Source organism: Plodia interpunctella, chromosome 21, assembly GCF_027563975.2.
Source record: "Plodia interpunctella isolate USDA-ARS_2022_Savannah chromosome 21, ilPloInte3.2, whole genome shotgun sequence".
Classification (NCBI taxonomy): Eukaryota; Metazoa; Arthropoda; class Insecta; order Lepidoptera; family Pyralidae; genus Plodia; species Plodia interpunctella.
In genome coordinates this window covers 3,624,415-3,646,983 of record NC_071314.1, presented here as the reverse complement: position 1 = coordinate 3,646,983, position 22,569 = coordinate 3,624,415, and the positions used below count along the sequence as shown (strand labels likewise).

The window sequence follows — 22,569 nt, the reverse complement described above, 5'->3', positions numbered from 1 at the left end:
TCTGTTCAATAATGCTTGTGGAAAGAACATTCGTTCGTTTCGTTTAAAGTCATCTGATGTCAAGTACATCATGTACTACTTGATGTACTTGTCTACTATTTATAAAAAGGTAATCAAACGTTATCGTTGAAATATTGATAACGTTTGTCATTTTGATCGCTTAACGATAATGAAACTAATAACGTTTACGTTGTTTTTTTACAGCACAGCACTACACTAGTCTTAATTTGACATTTCACTTTTTTAGTAATGATGGCGCACTTGCGAAAGGTGGATAGTTTTCTGTAGGTAATCTTTGTTTTATTTAGTGCGGTGAAGTGAAAATAAGGTGACTTTAATGCCGTACCCCAGGCGCTTCTCCGCCAAGATGCCAGAATTCGACGACGACGTCACCGTCGTCGATGTGTATGATCTGGCATCGGATATTGGCAAAGAATGTGAAATAATTATCGAAAAATATGGCCCTGACGCAGTAACTGCACTGCTGCCGAAGGTGATAAATGCTCTGGAGCTGCTGGAGAATCTAGCAGTGAGGAATGAGAAGGAGAATCATGCTTTACAGGAGTTGACGGCGAAGATATCTCAGTTGGAGAATGACAAGATAGAAAAGGCTGAGTACAGACAGCGCTTCGAAAAGGTACGTGGTTGAGGTCATTGTTTATTAGATTCTGTTTCATGCGTGCTGTAAAATTGAACGAATGATCGCTCGGGGTTTCGTCACCAGCAGTGGATGCAGTTGCAAAAGGTAGCGGCGCAAAGCGCGCCTATTGCGCGACATTGACTTCAGCACTGCTCACTTACATTTAACTGCTATTGCTAGGCATGCTCTTGTGTTTATTATAACTCTTTCTGGTATATCAATTTTAACCTGCATTAATTATTTTGTTACATATTTGAGGTAAGTTCTAATGTGTTACATTAAAAGTATTTAATTTTTCTTGTTCAAACAAATAATAAAATTATAGAAACATCTCCATATGATTTCCTATGATGTTTATGTATGATTCATATATTTATACCATTAATATATAGATAAGAACACTAGGCAGGACGACTATCAATAGGTTTTTATGTGAAACCATGCCATACCATACCAAATGTGCACCACATGGGTGAATTTCATGAGTGTTTTTAACTCTGCCGTGGGCTCTCATTAGTGTTTATTAAATTAAGTACCATACACAGTAATCAATTTAATGAAATATTAGACCATATTTTCACTTTTATATTCACTATCCATTACCAAGCTTTTAAATCTAAAATACAAAACATGGTTTAGAATTCTCAAATGGATAAATTAAAGACCCCAGCAGTCATGTTTCATCACTAGTTGTATCAAAGTAAACAGTGTGTCTGTATCCTTATCTGAAATTATCATGCATGTTTTTGTAATTCAAATAATATATATAAATTATTTTTTTTTTGTTGGCATTGCCTGTGTGATATTTCCACAGGTACCTTGTTTAGGATGGAATATACACTATGTTCTGTATATTATCTAATTGTGTGTACAGTTCACAGCACAACAAGCTACCTTAATATTATACCTTCTAATAAATATATTGCAAATTTGCTGTTATTACCGCTGCATAGGGATCCATTAAGGGTAACTTGTCTTGTGGTCAACTGTACTCACATAATATGTGTTTTTTTTTTGTAAACTGGTTGAGTAGATAAAGAGTAACTAAATAAGAAAAGAAAACACACTTTCATATTGTAATACAAAAAATCAAAGCTAGGTTTGTCCCAATTTTATGATTGAACATTGATAGACATTATCATATCAATTGCTCCATTTCTGTAAGGAAATTTTATTTAAAAGATTGTTTTATTGCATTTTTTTAAATTATAATATGTTAGTGTGCATCTTGTTCAGATTTGATCTAATGAAGGTAACATAAATGCCCAGGCCATCACAAATGTATACTCAAAAATCATTTAATTATGACTTTTCGCAATAAGACTGGATGACGGAAGAATAAATTTTATGAATAGGTTTTGAATAATGGAAGACAATTTTTAAAACTCAATTTTCAGATAAATATTATTTAATAAACATTTTATTTTTATCTATTTATTTTATTTTACATACAATTACATATAACATCTTTATTGTTTTCCAAATAATTTACAATGGCTTCATTCTAGAGATTACTAAATCAAAAACATGTAAACTATAAAACATCTTACAAATGTACAGTTGGTATTTATTGTTCAATTGAGTAATTGGATTCGGTGCTTCCTGTCGTGCATACGCCACGTTTAAACTTATCCTTATGCATTCACGACTAAAAATACAAGTAATATAAAATGACACTTATGGCTATCGATTTAAGAATGGTCTGGCAATATTTTTCGACGTCACTGTTCACTTATATTAGACATAGATAGGTACTTGGATCATGTATTTGCAAATACTGAATGAACGTATTGTTCGATAAATACAACGTGTAGCTACTCTAAGTAATAGATTACCTAGCTACTCCATTCGTCATGCATTAAGATTTCTATAATATTGTGAGGGTACGGTAGAGCTGAATCATCGTCTTGAGATTCTTCAGAGATGACATTTATTTATCATATTGATTTCTTATTGTTATCCCATTGATATCGGTGTGGTATACTAGTATGCGGCAACAAAAACAATGAGTTAAGTATTATTAATTATTTTTCATAACTCAAATCAAAATATAAGTTTTTTTTCTTGTTTAGTAACTGGAAATGAAATAAAAACTTTTATTCGTAGCATGAATGAATCATCGCTCGAGTGTTGTTGTGGATCCGCTTTGTTTTTTTTTTTCACCTAGTCTGTCCCACTTTTTGACAAAAAATCTCCCACAACTCCTTCGAAGCCGTTTTATCCAATGCCAAATCTCCCCATTGGTCTGCCACGTTTCCTCTTTCCGTACCTAGGTGTTCGATCTATAGCTAGTACCTATTATGAGCTAAACAATAGCGTACTCCATCCATTCCATTCCATTTTAGTACACCATATTGCAGAGTATAAGTAATCTAACAATATTAAACATTTTGAAAGCTCTTTAAAAATTAGAAAACTGGAGTATCTTATGTATAGTGAAGGGAGAACAATGTTGTGAAGTAATATAAGAAGGTATTTTCTCAGCGAGATTATAATAACAACGTTGAAACATTCCTTACAAAATAATCTGGCTTAAAATATCCAAAATATTCATTTACTTCGCGAAAAATTTCCTATTATTTCGGTCGGGAATATCGAAATAACTGAGATACAGTTTAAATCTCTTTGTGCAATAAATTCTTCGTCGTTATACCGAACGAGGGATTCAATCTTGTCTTATCTGTTTCGATATCCTATACGAAGATGTAAAAAGTAAAATAGATGTTCAAATATTTTACTGTTTTAATTTTTACATCAACTGAAAAGGGGATCAAACTCTTTATTCATTTAATATAGATCAACAACTATCACGGCAATAGATGATTTGAAATAAATAAATAAAAAACGTTTTATTCATAGTCGTCGTTTTAGGGTGTTTGGTACTGAAAATGACAGGTCTTGGTTGTACTTCTCCAGGTTCTATTAAATTGGTCGGTTAAAATTACTGTCGAAATAGCCAATTTCTGGAAGTACCTGTGAAGTACAATCCTATGACATTTTAAATGATAATGAAATCTTAAGAATGTACTTATAAAGTAATACCGTCTTTTTTAATGTGGGGGTATTCCGTTACGACGAGACAAACATAAATCTCGCACATTTCACAGAAAAGCCTCCGCCCTGCCTTGTAGACGCACCCTTTATAAGGGTCGTACCCTTGTCTAATCAAATACGGTATATTTAGTCCCCTGACGCCTGTTCAGTATTAAAAATCTCATTACGAGGTCATGCCAATGACGAGTTCCTTTTGAAAATATCAAACGCTATCGTAGCACGCAATCTTTTCTATTTTCGACTTGGGTACATTACTTTTGTTTTCGTGGGAATTAAAGGATCTGATGTTTAATAAAGAAAAGTTATTATTTCTCGGGCAAACAAATTCGTCGACTTTTAATTAAAGTTTGTTATTTATGTAATGAATTTGTTTAATAAAATTTAGAAGATACACTGGTGAAAATGGTCATTTCTCACTTTGATTGGAGACTATTAAGCATAATTTAAAAAAATATAGAATATAGTAAGGAAGAAAAATCCTGGGACACAGAATCCATGACGACGCGACGTTATAAAATTCCCTTTTGATCGTTCATCCATAAGGACTCTCATAGACATTAGTGTGACAACATGATACATTTGAGTTTTTCAATACTCTCGAAGTATTTTAAAACCTAAATAATAATGGGCAGATCATTGCACTCATACATTTTCGGTTTGTACCAAATGAATTACTCAATCTCACTACGACCATTTGGCTAGATTATGATTTCGATACTAAAAGTACTTTTAGTATGTATAGTATAGGTAGACAGTTACTTACACTTAATGTAAATAAGTAACACTATGTCTACCTACTTTACTCGTCACGGTACATTGATTACGTATATATATTCATTATTTATTGAGATAATGAACATCAAAGTCAATGGATGTGAGTTATTACAACGCTCTATTCGGACAGTATGTTGCGGTCGGAAAATTATGCAGGAAATGAAGCTGATGAAGTTGAATATTGTACGATGGTTACGGAAGATTCTCATAAATGTATAGTATACAAAATATTATATGATGCAACAATACCTCTGCGACACATGACGTGCATGCTACGTATCTAGGTCAGCTTAGTCTCGTTTGCAATAAAATATTATGCTTTAAAATAATTAGCTAACTGTATAATATTTAAACGTAGCGGCCCTTTCGGCTTCATACAGACAGTCCGACACGACAGGCGTCTTCTATTTATAATATGTAAGGACATTAAGTTATGTATTATATATTATAGTATTCAAAACCCCACACCAAAATCCGTTGCGTAATATTAAAGATCAAAGTAAAATAGGAACAGGCACCGGGAAGCGACTTTGTTTTAGGTATAGGTACTATCTAAGTGTATTATTTTGATCAGATATGAACTCTTTATATATTCACGGAAACAAAATTAATCTACATTTAAAGTGAATTGATAGCGTACTCTACAAATGTTTACGTATAATATTTATCTGTTACCTTGACCAGTATTTAAGTTATCGAAGTAGATAGTTGACATTGTGTAAGTAATTGTCAGTAAATGCAGGCTTTACCTTCTAGATATGCATAAATTCATCTTGGTGACACCTGCATTGAAACTGAATTCAGCTTTTTAGATAATGGCTACCTATGTTAGCTACTTTACAAAATGGTTTTTGAGTCTCCATTTCCATTTTACTTCCAGATGTATTTGGATTTTTTGTCGCAAATTACGTAGGTTGCTAAAACAAAAAAAGATACTATCATTTGAAATGTATATTTTCATTTAAAGCATGTTTTCATTTGAAAAGTTCATTAAAACCCAGCCTTTGCTATTCAAATTTTTTTTCCCGCGCATGTTAAAAACCCACTTCACTTGTATAAATTCTCGATTGAATTTAAATTTTTGTACTTTACTACTTTTCCCTAGCTGTGTAAATCTTATTTTTGTGGCTCTACCACCCGGTCGACTCAGTGAATCATATATTAGTGAAGACCAAATATGTCGTTACGCCACCGATACAGCATTATCTGTGGCGTCATACAGATCGATCACCAAATAAATATGATAAATTATTCTCCTATACGATTTTCTTCTATTTTGCTTTGTCTTTGACCTCCTCGCTCCAAGTTGTTTTCTTGCTTAACTTCTTCAGGTCTTGATGAAGACTCTTTCACTGTGTAATTCATAAAGCTAATTTGTTTATTTTAATGCATGCATTGTTTCATTTTCCTCTCTTGTATAAAGCGATATAGTTGTCATTTACCTCTTGTTTTTCATCTGAGGTTTATAGAATTTTTATTATTTTTATTAGGTCTCTACATTTATCCACAGATATCGAAACTTTTATTTCATCATCATTTAATTAATTTTAATTATAATTTTCTGTTTGTAATTTATCATCATCATCACTACATATTTTTTCTGCTCACTGCTATTTTTTATATGTATAGGAATATTAATACTCAACATTTCTTTCATACGTTGAAGATTTAGAACCTTAGTTTCTGACTTAAACGCAAAGGTGGCCATGGACTGTATTGTTACAACTTACAACATTATTACACCGCTTGACACAACTGATTGAGAAAATGTTGAGTCCACATTACATAACGTTTTGTTACAGTAAATAAATTACTGGCGTTCTTCAAGCATAACTCAATGATCACTATATGCGATAATAATTATACATCAATGACGAGAAGAGGCTTTCATTGTTTTGAAATCATTGAAATATAAACACAGTTCATTAAAATAAACAAAATCAACTCGTGCATGTCCTGTGGACTGTAATAAAGTTCGCCATTTTAATGTATCTTTCTTGTTTTAGTAAAAAAATATGTAGTACTTACTTTTTTGTACAATAACATTGTTACAAACAAGGTCTAGCAAATTTATCCCGTCATCTCACCTCTAAAAAAACTGTTGAGTGACCTTTTGTGCGTGCCTTGCCGAAATTCAGAAAAAGCTTTCGTCAATGCAAAAATGAACTAAATCAATATCTCCCGAAATGAGTGACTATTTTTACCGTCATAAGCTTTGGCGTTGCTATGAATTTGAATGGACTTTTTAGGTAGAATTTATTACACGACTGCCTAAAAGTGGGTCTTTTAAAAGTAGGGTTTTCAAGGTTCATGAGTTCACTCCACTGTTCGTGTCTCAACAGTTATTTGAGACCCTTTTCTTTATAATAATACCTAATACATTTATTTTATCTCCACAATCTTTATGTCCGAAGGATTACGCCGGGTACATTTCTAATTTATTATTTTTCGACAGGAAATAGAAGCGATTGAAGAACAATGGCGGACAGAGTCTGCGGAATTGGTGACGGCAGTGGCCAGGCTCCAGGATGAGAACAAACGGCTACGGAGGACCATAAACGCGCCCGGCGATGGTGAGTTGATAATCATTTGTATTTAATACAGAGAACTAGCTGCGCCCCAGGGCTTCGCTCCTGTGGGAATTTCGGGATAAATATATTGTACCCGTGTACTACATTTCATAACAATCCCTGCAGTAGATTTTGCGTGAAAGAGGAATATACATACATACTCGTACGTACATACATAATACATCCTTACAAAAAGCATTTATAATATTAGTAGGATGTGTAGAATTATCTTGGTGAACTTACAAGTACTAAGGTAGAAAGTACTGGACGCTGTGATAGTTTGCTTATGTAGTGGATAAACAGTAGGCAGAAGGGGCAAATCCAAGATGTCATTGTTATGCGTGGAGACGACGAAGTATGAATGCGGACACTGGGCACCGAAAGAAAAGGAGAAAAGGCTCAGATGAAAGATAAACATTGCGTAATATCCGCATATGAGTTTGTGATCCTATGTATTTCTTCCTGAACAAATATATGATGTCATATATTTGTTCAGGAAGAAACAGAAAAATACGTATTTTCTAGATTTTACTTGACCCAACGTGATATATTTTCATGTCACTAAAATAGCTCAAAAATCATGAAAAAATTCCATATACGTCTTCTGAGTACTGTTCATGCATTTAATTTATTCACCGATGTACGAGTACAATGAGCGGATAATTACGTAGCTCATCTAATTACACAAATTTGAAGAGTTTAGTTTCTTTTGTAAAGAATATCAAACTAAATAGTTGCCCGCATTCACTGTACTTCAGCTAGATTTTTATGTTGAGGTTAATACTAGTTAATTATGCTGTTAATTAAACACATAAAATCCATGGTGTTACATTAGTTTGAAATGTAATTTCTTAGTTTATCTATTCGCAAGTACCGCGTTTCCTGTTCTGTATAATGAAATACCACATATTGGTTTGGTTTGTGTTTAATAATAAATTGTACCACCGCAAATATCTGGAGTTACCTGTGGGATTTGAAAAAAATATCATTAAGGAAAATTGGGTTTTTATTTTCATGGGAGTGTAGCCTGAGGATCAATATATTTGAAACTAGTTGTTGCCTGCACCTCCGCCACCCGCGGTTGCCTATGTTTGACCATTAACTATTAATTTATTCCAAATTTCATCAAAATGGGGCATTGATTTATAATATATGTAAGTAAGCATTATCACTACTTGCGTTTGGGAACAATCGCTGCGCTGCTAAGAAAAAATTGTCGACTGATAATGGCCCTAAGGTACTGAGGTACGAAGGATACGAAGCAAATAGACAAGCTGTGCGTTCCTCGGTCTGAGGCCAAGTCCACTATAAGTACATATTAAACTTCTTCTTCATCTGCTACAACAAATAATGTGTTTCAGGTACCAGTGCGCCTCCGTCGCCGGCTCGGGAACACGATCAGGAGGTGTTGTCCAGGTTGAGCAGCACTGCGGAGAAGCAGAGGGCGACCCTCCGCCACCAGGAGTTACAGCTGCAGGAGAAGCAGCAACTCATTGAGGGGGTAAGTTTAATGTTTAATTCACCACTACTGCCACTAGATGACACATTTTTATAGCTCGAAAAACACCCTATTATTACAGATAATGTGCTATCATGTGCAGATATAGCTACGTTCTCGGCCAGAGCACATAAATGGGTTAGAATGGCCAGTATTAGTACTAACACTATATGGGATACTATATGTAGTAGTACTAACACTATATGGGATACTATATGTAGTAGTAGTACTAACACTATATGGGATACTATATGTAGTAGTACTAACACTATATGGGATACTATATGTAGTAGTACTAACACTATATGGGATACTATATGTAGTAGTAGTATTAACACTATATGGGATACTATATGTTCTTACTAATCTCCTTAGCTTCCCTCTGTGTTATAATTCTCCTCGGAAAGCTCGACAACACCTTAAATATTAAGCTTATTATATATTCTGTTTGTTATAATTTTATATAGTTCCAATATCAAAATTAAAAAAAAAGAAAAGACATTGATGTAGCCAACTTGTGGCCCAGTAAAGTTGTAAGGCTGGCCGCTCGACTGAAGTTTTAATGTCCTACTTTAGTTAGTATTGACTTCGAGTGGAGTTTGTCTTTGAGCTATAAATAAAAGTTTTAATTAACTCAGTTATCCTTCGTGTAACCAAAGATTAATTCCATTCCCTTTGAAACTTTGTATATTCCGATAGAATAAGTTTTTGACAATATGGTAGATGACAATTTTTTATTTTGATGACTATTCGAAGGACCTTATACTTATTATTAGAAACACCAGTGAAAATAATATTTTACAATACTTTTAAAGATAAAGAATGTATATAATTACTACATAGTATAAAATAAAACAAAGTCGATTCCCGCTGTTTGTCTGTCCCTATTTATGATGGTTTAAAACTACGCAGCGATTTTATTTATTTATTTATTTATAAAACTTTATTGTTCCAAGTAAAACATACTAATAAACAAATGGCGAACTTAATGCTTTTAATGTGGTTCTTTTTATAGATAGTGTGATTCAAGATGAACGTTTATTATGGTTTTACCTGAGCGAAGTCGTGATGGGCCGCTAGTTATATATAATGGCCACATGGTCGAACTTCCTTACTTTTTACAACAACAAATTTGAAAGTAATAACAGTAATATAGAAAAGTGGAGAGTAAAATCCCAGGCTAATTTCTTTTCCATTGATGGAACCAGATATCATCATTAATCATACAAATCCCAAATATATTATATGCTTTTCGATTCAGAACTCGGACGAGTAGGTTTTTAAATTAATCATAATATCAGATGAAAAGATGTAATCCCAAGCGCTGCAATTGAAAATTATAATGAGCTGGATACATCATGTTTTATTCAGCGAGCGAACCTCCATTTTGGTTTGAAAAGTTTCCTCGTCTCATTCGGAAAATGTATTTTGGATTGGACGAAAACATGGACCAAATGTTCGTTTTTGCTTGGTGGGCGAAACCGACGTGTACCGCGAACGGGCCTCATTGAGCATAAGGGACATAGCGCGAAAGGACTTAAACCGTCCTCACTCTAGTGTATTAAGTTCAGTCGATGCATTTTTTCAGAAATTTGACCTTCACAGATTTTCACGTCAAATTTTAATGTATTGGTATTTCTCAAAGATCTTTATGTAGAATCTATTCACCTTAGCTATTCACAGATAAAACATGTCGAAAAATGTATAACAAAATTTACTTTACTCATGTTGTACAAAACTATTTTCCGAGACTAGATTTATAAACCTTCGAGAATAAATTGTCTAAATAACAGTGAAGACCGCATAAACCACGCAAAAGGTTGGTTTAAAAGAAGTATATATAGAAACAGATAGACGCTATGGGCGACTTTATTTTATAGAGGTACTATATAGTTGATAATAAAGCATGTACGTTCAGTCAAAGTGACATCAACCTGACTTTAGGTACATGCGGTTGAATGTACTAATTTATTTAAACTAAATATAGATATTTTTCCTGATAGATAGCTATTTTAATGAACTAAACCTGCCCTGATACTTAAAAAACAATCGCGATAATATACTTTATAATATGACGAATACTATATATAACAATCGTTCCGTTCATTAACAACTGCAGACACTGTCTAGACGATCCGTACATTTAAGTACGGGCCGCCTTTCAAATAATTCGCCGGCCTCATGGGAAAGTACATATCAGTGAAAGTTCTGAATGTTTCTAACAGTTTGCTAGCTGGCTGGGAATTTGCGATGTTTCTCAATGGTAGACCTAAAATATGTATACATTAAGATCATTTATATAAGCTGTGTACAAACATAACCACGTTTTCGTTACTATAGTTTAGTACTATTTCTAATAATTCTGTTTTGGCTAGTTCTAGCCATTGCTATACCGCACTGAAATAATAAAAAAAAAATTAAATTTTATCAAATCCAAATTAATTAATACCATTTAATTTCACAAACAAGGCGATCTTATATCCCGCAACTGTATAAAGCAATGCAGTTTTACTTCCATTACTAAGCCTTGTTTGTCAGCATTATTGTATTGCGCCGGAACTCCTTTGTGGACTTATTCCTATAAGCTGATGTTGTAAGCAGGATTATTACTTACGCTTTCTTTCTATAAGGACTTAGGTATTATATTAAGTCTCAAAGACACTCAAGACTAAATGACGACAGCCGAATCTTCAAAATTTAAATTATATTTAGCCACACCTGCTACATAGAATAGACTGATTTTGATTTAATAAAACCGGGAACGCGCGAGGTTGAGAGTTTGAAAGAGAAGATGGAAAGAATAAAGAAGAATAAATAATAAAAAAATTATGACTCAAAAGATTTTTCGCCATTATTGTAATTACATTCACATTATTTAGTTTTTTTACCAATGGGACAAATATCTCACTGGTAAGAAAACTAAATAATGTTTTTTAATATTAAATTTTAATATTAAATTCACATATATAAAAGGAAAATATCAATTTTTCTCAAAACTGTTAACAAGGAATATTTATCAGGAAGATTATCTAGTGAATTGCTCTTACAGGTTTCTGTATTACCGTTCATTTGATATAAAACCTTACGAGGTTGTCATAAAAGCTATTTCTGTTTGATGACCTGTCGACCTATGACATCAGGGGGATGCTTTACGTATTTTGTATGGCCCGACGATAAATCCATCTGACCTTTCGTTTATGGGCCTTTATGATCGTAGCAATTAGGTTCAAATTCTTTTGCGACTGCAATGAAATGTCTTAGGTCATTAAGTCGACCTACTTATTACTAAAGCTGTAGTTTGTGAAGCTCGGTGCAGACCCAGATTGCGGTTTCAGTTCGTACTAGAATATATTTTAATGTAGCTTTTACTGGTAATGAGTCTGGATATAAAAAGGGTTAGAGTAGTACTGGAGAAATGAGTCTGCATTAATATGTATTTCTTTAGCTATTTTTCTTTCAAAATTATTTGAATGAAAATTTTTCACCGAGTACTTTCAGTCAGTTGTATCATGAGGATTGTTGAAAAAATGCTGGCTTTGATGTGGTAAACGATGATATGAGTGCCAATAGTCTGACTATTAAGGATTCCCAAGACCGTGCCAAGTGAAGCAGAAAAGAAGGATCCTGAAATCCGGCGCTATACGGCTGAGGAAGTAACAGGGAAAAGGCTCAGATGAGAGACAGAGATAGTGCAATATCAGCGCCTGCCTGAACCTCGCGCTTTGGCTGTAGTCTAATATAATAAATAGCCTAAGAGTTAGTCCAGCCTTGCCCCTATGAAGACATAGAGATAATCAGTACGTACGTACGTACATGGTATCTAACTGTCCGCACTGAACATTCGTCATAAACAAAGATTACCTGCTTTGATAATGGCCGCCAATGTATACTAAAATATGAATAAGATTTATTATTATTTTACATACAATAACAATGTCAACGTAAGTTTACGTAATTTCTAGAAAGGGTCTGAGATTATGAGCACATAAACGTCACATAATTATTAAAAAAATTAAATGACCCTTTCTCTATTCAAGCACACGTGCATTGGTTATACAACTCACGTTTTACAACAGTCTTGAATCTCGTGTTTAGATATGGATTTTTGAGACTGAATAAAAAATATATTACATAGTGTAGTTATCATATACTTACTTATATCTAAAAATAAATTACATCATTTTGGATCAGGACGATCGAAAATAAGATTTTGGCCGAATGTCTCTAGGTTTCACGATCCGTAAATAATGTTATTTTATGCTAGATTTTGGTAATATTGTGTATTTTGATTATTTTTATTTTATTTCCCTGTGTCATTCCATATTATTATTGATTAATAGATTAGCTAGGACAAGGATTTCGTAAGTTAATTCAAGGAGACAAGGATTTGACAAATAAAATATATGGAATTTTAATACAACCAACACTTGTTTAATCACGACATGATTCACCGTGGCTAAAGAAAATATGATCTCATCTGGCTGTGGATGTTTACACAGATAATGGTTTTAGTGCAAAAAGTAATCAATCATTTGGAATAGAGATAGGATTATATGTTTTTTAATCTTTATAGCACTTTTATTTAGCCGCCTGTCCCGGTTTCGCTCGGGTAAAAACATAGTAAATTATACACCTAAACCTTCCTTATGAAATACGATACTTAATGGTGAAAACCGCATGAAAATCCGTGCAGTCGTTTCTGAGTTTATCGCGAACAGACAGGCAGACGCGGCAGAGGACTTTGTTTTATAATATGTAAGAATAAGCATTAGGTTTTTTATTGTTTATTTATGCATTATATATGTTAGGTTACAAAAATATGTAGACATTATATATATTGGTATAGTCTGGTACAAGTACAATAGATCGTGAGGATACATCCATATCCTAAAAACATGTTTGTCAAACAGCGATTTGCATCAAAGTAAAGAAGTACCCTATGTGTTATTCCAGGTGGTACCTACTACCTACCCGTGTACCAAATTTTATAACAATCCATCCAGTAGATTTGCGTGAAAGAGTAACATACACATATGTGTGTATGATGTATGCATCATCATAAACTTTTGCATTTATAAAATTACTAGGATAGATAAAACCATTCAAATGGTATTTTACTCGCTGTTACAGTTTCTGTTTGCGGTTGTAGTGTATGTACTCGTATTACAGCACTGCCGATGGTAACCTATTTCATTACGTATGGCAAAGTTATCGTAATATCTATCAGAAAACATTATAATGCCCAAACTAATCAAACTGATGAAGTTTTGTCGCCTATTAGCTAATGCCTCTTGATTATATGTGTGGGATGCAAAGATAATTTTATTATTATTACTTGCTGTTTTGTCATTTTAAAGTTTATGAGTATATTAACTTTAGACCTAAAATGATTATGTTTTACTGCTTTTTGGTTTTCTATTATTCTCCGCCACTTCACACAGTCTTCGCCAGACCATTGCGCGCATAGAATCTTTGACGACATCAAAGATATAAGGACTAGAAACCAAGAAAAAAACACGAAAACGATCAACAGACTGTTTTAATTATTTAATTTCATTCGAACTTATAGGTTTGTTGAGTAAACGAAGTTAAGTAAGTTGCGTTCCTGTGTGGGCTTAGGATACGATCGACCCGAACCCTGGGCCGGCAAATTGACCATTCAATCAATACGGCGACGTTTTGACAAACTGATAAATTGCCTTTTTTATAAATATACCTAATATTCCTTATTAAAACTGTCTGCCTGTAGTCTAACTTTCAGAAAATTGAAAACATTTCATAGAATGTTCAATCCATGTATAAAATTACAAATAGTTAGTAATTTTTTTCTCTACATACTACGAAAAGACCTAAATTGTAATAAATATGCGTCGTACGAGATTTCAAACATTTTTTGATTCTGAACAAAGGTTCTTAGAAATCCCATTATCACTTGATAAGGAATGCTTAAGAATCAGCACACCTGAGCGTGAATGTGGTTTGAGCGCTCGGCGTGCCTAATATAATATTATATATCGCTCGCATTAATAAATCAGGAACAAAACAAATGAATTAGTTACTCTAAATAAACTCGGAATAAGCCAACGTCATACTTGATTTGTATTACCTAAATGTTAGTGCTAATGCAGAGGCACCCCCTAGGGAGGGCTGGCAACAGCGATGTTTTATGTCCGTAGCGAGCCAGACTGTGTTGTATAGTTCTACAATATGTAGGTATGTTGTATCTGTGCCCAAATTGGCTGTACGAACATGGCAACTCTCCAATAGTTTAATGCGCCACTTTTATATGAAATATTTATAATCAAAACTAGCTTATCCCTTTTGGGACCAGTTCTTTATCCATATTCTATATAATAATGCGAAAGTCTTATCTTCTTAATGAAATTTCGAATAGGTGTTAATGACTCGAGGTCATTTAAAGGGTACTACGGGCGGAGTTGGGAGTAAGAGCTAGTTCTCAATAATTTTCTTTATAATCTTAGGACTATAAATATTCTCTTTTAGTATTTACTGATCATAACTGTCTACTTATTATCTAGACTTTCTCCTCTATGCATGCTTCTACCTAATTTAGAATATTTTTTATTGTTTGTGCAGATGATATCTGGAACTACTGGACCGTTAGTAATTTATTGCATAGAAACCACACGTAGAAATCTAAGCAATAAAAGTCCACAATAACCAGGAATTGCGGTACAAAAATCGATTTATGCAAGAAAAGTTTCGATAATAACCATAAAAACTCATAAGGAAGAAATTATTTATTTTTAAAATATATCGCAGCATGTGATTGTGTTAGGTTCCTATTTTATCCAACACGATTTCAGAGCTCGTTCTGTATTGATATTTCTATAGTTGGATTATTACATTAGATAGAATTTGGACCACGAGGATGTATTGGTTGGTGGTTGGTCGGTCCACTAAATTTTAGATGATTTAATTTCCCGTGTATTGCTCGTAATTGGTCTATTTTAGCAGAGCCTAATTAAACACGATGCCCTAATTTTTATGTGTGCTTGTTCTTCAAATATAAAATGCAGAATAAATAATAACAATATTTTTGTAAAATTATTATCATGGACAGAATTTTTGATTATTTCTACAAAAAAAAAAATACAACAATTTTCGGCTTGTGAACCATAAAGTTAGGGGTCCAAATTACCAACTTTCCTTTATGTAACTCTAAACCCTAAGTAAATTTCCTCAAGTATTATACTCAAAACTTTCTGACCATGAGGAAAATGTTAAAAGCGTAGCGATGGGGAAATATTTTTAATTAGCTAGCAGTAGAGATTCGCTACTGAGACTGTACAAATTCTTCTTGTCTTTATTTTTTATTAGCTCTTGCCCGCGGCTTCGCCCGTGTATATTCCCACATGAACATGAAGTTCTTATTCCGGGGTATAAATTAATCTTCTCAGAACTCCTAACTACATGACGATTAGTTGAATATATAAAGCGTGAAGAGGTAACAAACTTACTATTGCTTTTATATTAGTTATTATTATCTATTAAGTATATTCAATACTATAAATTGTATAATTAGTCTGCATGAAAATGTTATTAATTGATTTTAAAATATTTTAGTTGAAAGACAACACCGATGTCACACAATTAGAAATGTAAAATTATTCAGACCGGTAACCATTGTGTGAAAATGTTGACTTACAATGTTATCGTGTGTTCATAAAAAAAAACTAATATTATTCCGAAAATTGCGCAAATCCCCCGCAAAGATTCACTATCACATCGACATACGAAGTTTATCTTATCCATTGTCATAAAATTTTGAATTATCGACGTAAAATAATAAAGTTATCTTTGTTCGATAGCCGTCTTATGATCAAAATCACGTGTGTCGAACTGGAAAACTCCTAAAACTATTGACTTGTGATAGTTTCTTTCGAGTTTTTGAATAATAATGGCAATCTTGGACACTTTGCAGTTGACCAACCAGGTAGAGAAGTTGGCGCAGGTCAGTCGCGATCTCCGGCGGAAACATAAGCAACTACAAAATCAGGTAATTATTACGACAAGGTTGTTATTTTTTCCACTTTACATGTTTCATTCGAGTTGTGCCTTTTCACAATAACTTTTTTCTACAATAATTTATTCTACCGGTTTTTTAATAAGCCGACGTATTGCCACAGATTGCGGGGTTTATTTACCATCAGGCATACCGCATGCTCGTTTGCCTATTATGCTAAAAAATAAGTTTTAAGGTAATTTCTCAGTTAACTTATGGTGTGTATAGTTCGATATCACTATCTTTCATTCCTTAACTGTATTCTCATACTAGAATGTATTTTTTTGCGAATTTTATTAGACATCTCAAATTAAAGTTTAGGTACCTACCTATTTGTCAAAATTTGTGATGGTGTCCATCATTTCGTATATCATTAAATTTTCTTCTATTTTTACACAAGCTGTTGTGTGATTTTAGATGCGGTTAGTATGCGAGGAAAGGTCGGAGCTGACTGCAATAGTGCAGTCGCAACAGAGAGACATCGCCACGCTGCAGCAAGCGGACGCACAAAACAAGGTTAGATTGGTTTGGTTTTGGTTGTTGATATTTTTTAATCAAAGCTCAACTTCCCAGTTTAAGATAAGAAGAAATGTATTAAAATCACAAATGTATCAATTAACAGCTTAACTGAAGCTATTTTAAAGAACACCGATAATTCTAAATGTATGACGTACATATACTTGTAAGTCGAAACTGATTAAATTGTCATAAATTTTCGTCGGTGCAACTTTAAACTGTGAAATCAATGTGAACAATGTAAACCGCAGACAGAAAAAGCTATACAACCTCATATCTTCAATTCGCTCTAACGAAAATGGGATGTGTTTATTTGAAATACGTGAGATGAAACTAGACAGAACGTCATCTATTATCCCTCATCACGTGCCCGGGCAAATACCACCACTTTCATTGAGATGAGATGGACCAAAGACTATATAGATATATAGTTTTATCGGTCTTTGATGTAATCTAAACGTGATAATGACTTATTTCAGAAATGTGCCGCATGCGGCGCGTCGACGCCTGACGGTGACGACGAGGACCAGTCGTCAAAGCCCACATTCAGCGTGCGCGAACTTCGTGCTATACTACATGAGAGGAACGAGCTGAAGTTGAAGCTGAACAGAGCTGAGGAACAGCTGCAGGCGCTGCAAGTCGAACCACAGCCGGACAGGTAACTGGCAGGTTATGATATCCTGCTACATTAGGAACCAAATCAAAAGTAAGAACCAAATGAGCTGAACATCAAGCTGGATAGAGCCGAGGTTCAGTTATAAGCATTAAGTAATCTAGGTAACTCGCTAATTATGATATCTTGTAACATAATGTTAATGTCTCCCACCCACCAAAATCCAAGTCGTAAACTGTGCATAATGACAGCGCGGCAGCAGCTGTCGAAACACTGTGAGAAACACCCTAATTATCTGATTGAATACTGCAAAAACCATTGGTATTGCAGTGGTTCAGACACGTCGCCGTCGCTGAGCAGCACGGTGACCGCGGAAGAGGAGGAGGCGCCGGTGCAGGGCCCGCTGCCGGCGGAGCCCGACGACGCGCCCTGGAAACGGCACAGCGGCATACGCAAGTTGTGAGTACTACCACTACAGCTTGCCTACACCTTCTTCTTTTGGCCGGGTTATAATCTGTCGTCCTCCCACAGTGCATGTTATAATCTACGAAAGTGGAGACTTGAAATATCTATTTCCGAATCATTATCTGTTATAAATATCAAAATATAGGTTACTAGCGCCCTCTGTGTCAAGTCTTATATTATTTGTGGTTATTATTAAAAAATATATCACTCTGGTCTTTTGCTTGCTGATGCATGAACATTGCTTAGTTTACACGAGTGCTTTTATTTACCGCAATGAAAAACTAGCAACTTATCCGCGATACTGTGGAGCCGGCATATGGTTTCCCTGCGGGGTGGACGCTTGTATACCCTTAGTATCTTATGATGAGCCTATCTTTAACCTCGGTTTATTAACTATACCTAATCAAAATTTCACCAAAAGTGGCCCATCGTTTTAGCCGTGAAAACATGTCAGACTTATGCGTTTATAATATTAAGTATGAACTTTGAGCACTCTTACAGGAATCGTACAAGAGTATCTTTGTATCTGTTTACACTACAGTGGATTTATAATACCACGTTTTACTATCGTAATTTATTTGAAAAAGCATTCATGTGAATAAGATTTCTCTTTCTCGCTTTTAATTTGACTCTACGAAACGGACGATTTCATTGATTTATTTAAAATTCTATCTGCATTCTTGAATATTTTTTTCTTGTGTTTGCAACTATTTTTATTTACTTGAATGTGTCACCGTATCTTTTTTGTGATGTGGGCATTGTAAATATAGAGTTCTTCACAATAATTAGTGTGCACCACATTTATACATAATCTGTCAAAATCTAACTTTATTCATGGTGATGGTTATCTAAATCCTCGGTGTTGCCACTCACACAATACACTTTTGCTTTTGTTTGGTTCTGGTACATTTTTTTCCTTTTTTTTACTGTTAATTTGGGTAGTAGACGCATACAAATTTAAGTTAAGATTACTCTTAAGTATGTTTAGTTTATTGAACATTGTTTTGTCTTCGATGTATTTTTATATTGTTCAAAATGTGACCAGGGCCGAAAGAGATCTCCACAAATACAGTACATTGTCTACACGTGTACGAATTTGCAAATAGACGAATAACGTTTGGCGAGCTTGATAAAATTTCAATTCTAAATTAGGACTTTAGAAAAATAAAGTTCTAAAATTATTTGCAAATTTCTCGAACGTGTGTAAGACGTTACACTTTACCAACTTCCATGTAATACTAGACATTGAAATGTATACCTGCTATAGTGACGCTCAGTACTAAAAACTATTTTTATTTTTTAAAATATGTTTATTCGTTTGGAAGTTAACAGATAACATAGGATTCTCTGTTTGACCCAAAGGTTGACTGTTACATAACGCTTTTAGGAATATGTCCGCCTATTTTACTTAAAAAATATATGTTTTTGTGTAATAAAGCTTAAATAAATAAAAGTAAGGCTTAATAAATTCAAAATCTACTGAACCAATTGAGACGGAATTTGGGAAATAGAGATAGAGTAGCATATAGGTGAATTTATACCGAAATTCCTACTAAAGCGAAGCTAGTTTAAATTAATGCATTAGTGTGTATTTAATGTTGTTGTTTGACTAACGACTTTATATTACTGCGCTACATCATAACATTACTCTCCAACGGTATTTTTTCTATTTTCACATTATCTGGAAGTTGCTAAAGGCACGAAGCACGGTTTTGCATGGAGTAATTCTGATACACGAACGAAAAGCTTGGACCCGCTTGACCACTCAACATCCTTTCCCTCCCTGTTTATTCATTTTCGTTACCACGTACACGTAAATTAATGAAATCATATTTCAATATATTTAAAGCACGTCATTAAAATGAAACATTTCATCAAATACTTGTAATAAATCATTATTTCTATTTATAATCGCACGTTTATTTTTTATTATATGTATGTAATATTTTTTCTTAGATCAACATTACCAATTTTATTTAATTTAAAATTTTATTAAAATACAATATCTTTATAGATGATATTCAGATATTATTATTTTTTAGTTTTTATATTTAATAGTTTTCGAAATCTCTAGAAAATACTACTTAGTATGTCAATCTTAATAAATTAGTGATGATTTTGATTTTTTTTATCCTTTCGATACCTCCCCCCTTTTTTTGTTCGTCCCCCCTGAGTGGTTGTGTTTGGACCGTAGGTTCCGGCTGGCGCTGTCGTCGCGCCGCTCCCCCCCCGCGCGGATCTCTTTCGGTCCCTGGTACTGAGGACAGCGTGGTATGTCCATCGGCAACCACTACCAATTACATGCCTAGGATGTCATTCATTCTTTAAATGACTTCATGGATATTTATTTGCAAACATGTGAAGAAACATGTAATGAATACTTTTTTTTGTGGGTGTGGTCACCAACTACAAAGATATGTTTAAAATATGAAGTTTATCATTTTAAACATATCTTTTCTTGACAATAACGCTTTTACAGTTTCTCAAATTATACTGGAAAATACGGCAGATGTATATATTTTCTGGTATATTAAAATAATGTGCATTTAAATGCATGCTGTTAAGAAAAAAGAGGTAATATGGTAGTAACCATAAAACGTTAGAACGCGTGGAACTTATCGTGTTCGTTTCGACTACTGTGGGGCTACCATGAAACAAAAAACACGTGACACGTTATTGCGTCCACATGTTCCTTCTTTTTTTTACACGATGTAACACGATATGGGAATGGAAACATTATTGATATAATTATATATGTCCTGTGATATAGTACAGTATTAACTTCATTGGTGCCAGTTAACCTACTAACATATATAGACAAATTATATATTGAAAATATTCGCATGTACTTTCGTGGTGTTAACTAATAAAAATAATTTTGAGACATTTTGGTTACACTTAACCCAAGTTTGTATGTGATTGGTAGTGGTTCTTGATTTAGTTTATATTTATGTCAAAATCTAGCTTAATGTAAGATTTTTATCGCAAAAAATCTAAAGCCTAGTTTCGTTAGCCTACAATATTGTCGGAAGATTTTTATTAAATTAAATTTTTCGACAATCAATTGTTATAACGCATACTCTATTTTTGATGCATTTTGTCTATTTTTTGGCTATATTTATGTAATTATATTTTGACACAACATGAAATTTTTCAGTTTTCGCAAGCTCTTTGCTGAGTCTGATATCACCGTGGGGTCGTTCCCGCGCCGCTCGCTGTCGTCGCTGGCCAGCAAGATGTCCGCGCCCCCCGCGCCCCCCTCCGCCCCCGCGTAGACACTCGCTGCCCCCCCTCCCCCGGCCACCGCTCGACCCCCACTCCCCCCACCCTCCGCACTCCCCGCACTCCCCGGCCCGCTCCAAACTCGACCTTAGACAGGAACTCCTCAACTCCGACGTCCCGGATCGCGACTTCGACGCTTGGCTCGGAGACAAATACGAGACGGCTGAAATACGTGACGATCGGTTCATACACGACGTTCCGTTGCAACGGTCGATATCTTTGGACGGTGGTATTGCCATAATCAATTATTTAGAAACGGTCAGTTCGGATTGGTCGGGACGCAGCGTCGCTTCATCTTGGACCATTGATTCTGAAAGCGGTCCTGGGACCGGACAGTATAGAAGCTTTGAAGATGTCCCGACTTCTCAATGGAAAAGTAGGCGCGCATCTTCAGATGTCGGCACCGCGTTATTCGAACATAATTTGGCTTTGTCGGTGTTGAGAAACAGCTACAAGGGCATCGATGTAGAAAGAGGCAGTTTGAATCCACAGATAGGACGATTGAGGCGGAATTTTTCGGTCTTGAGTACTGATGACCCTCAGGATATCAGAGGGTCAATAGAAATAAGAAACGATAGTAGTCAGAGTGAACTCAGCGGTAGCCTGGATTATGAAACTGAGCTAGAAGTGGGGAGACCGTTCTATAAAAGCATATCACAAGATGCGAGCGAGAGTAATTATGATGCTCCTATCAGAAAAGTTGGTATAACGAGAAATCTCTCGTACCAAGGGATCAAAAAGATGGACGATTTGAGAAGGAAAGTGTTGACCAAGCAAAACTCTTTTAATTTCGGCAGCTACGATGATATTTTCGGCCGAGATATACGTAGACGGCGTAGATCAGGAGAGTTGAGCATAGACACGTCAAAAGCTGTTAAATTACTGAAAGATAGTTACAAGGGTATGGAAGCTGGAAGTAGCAATATAAAAAAGTTAAAAAGGACATTTTCGTTTCGTAGCCCCGGCGAGGGCGAGCGAGCCGTGCCCGCTGTCATAGTCTCCAGCGCCCCGAGTGATAGCAGTGTTGCCAAAAGTTTATTTCTCCCAAATACTTCCAATATGGTAGGTTTTAGTAGAATTTGTGACTGTCAGATTTGTACGGAAGAAGAAAAGAAGGATCGAAGGTCGATG

The 22,569-nt window shown here is 34.6% G+C and overlaps 1 protein-coding gene across 2 annotated transcripts; it reads left to right on the top strand.

The window, feature by feature from the left end:
* Positions 1–232: 232 nt before the first annotated feature.
* On the top strand, positions 233–21,552 carry Rilpl (Rab interacting lysosomal protein like). Of its 2 annotated transcripts, XM_053761085.2 has the most exons (9): positions 233–637; positions 6,924–7,041; positions 8,400–8,539; positions 16,482–16,556; positions 16,980–17,078; positions 17,558–17,736; positions 18,022–18,150; positions 20,351–20,427; positions 21,314–21,455. In XM_053761085.2, exons 1-8 carry the CDS (start codon positions 338–340, stop codon positions 20,415–20,417), a joined length of 1,107 nt encoding a protein of 368 aa, XP_053617060.1. In that variant the 5' UTR covers positions 233–337; the 3' UTR covers positions 20,418–20,427; positions 21,314–21,455. The 2 variants fall into 2 exon arrangements, with proteins under 2 accessions (XP_053617060.1, XP_053617059.1); XM_053761084.2 differs by lacking the exon at positions 20,351–20,427 and having other exon boundaries at positions 21,314–21,552.
* Positions 21,553–22,569: the final 1,017 nt, after the last annotated feature.

Excerpts from the sequence above, each read along its gene's own strand:
- Rilpl (XM_053761084.2), top strand. The coding sequence starts at position 338 with ATGCCGTACCCCAGGCGCTTCTCCGCCAAGATGCCAGAATTCGACGAC. Across the intron at positions 17,079-17,557 it reads AAGCGGACGCACAAAACAAG|AAATGTGCCGCATGCGGCGC; the intron begins GTTAGATTGGTT and ends GACTTATTTCAG. Across the intron at positions 18,151-21,313 it reads CACAGCGGCATACGCAAGTT|TTTTCGCAAGCTCTTTGCTG; the intron begins GTGAGTACTACC and ends GAAATTTTTCAG.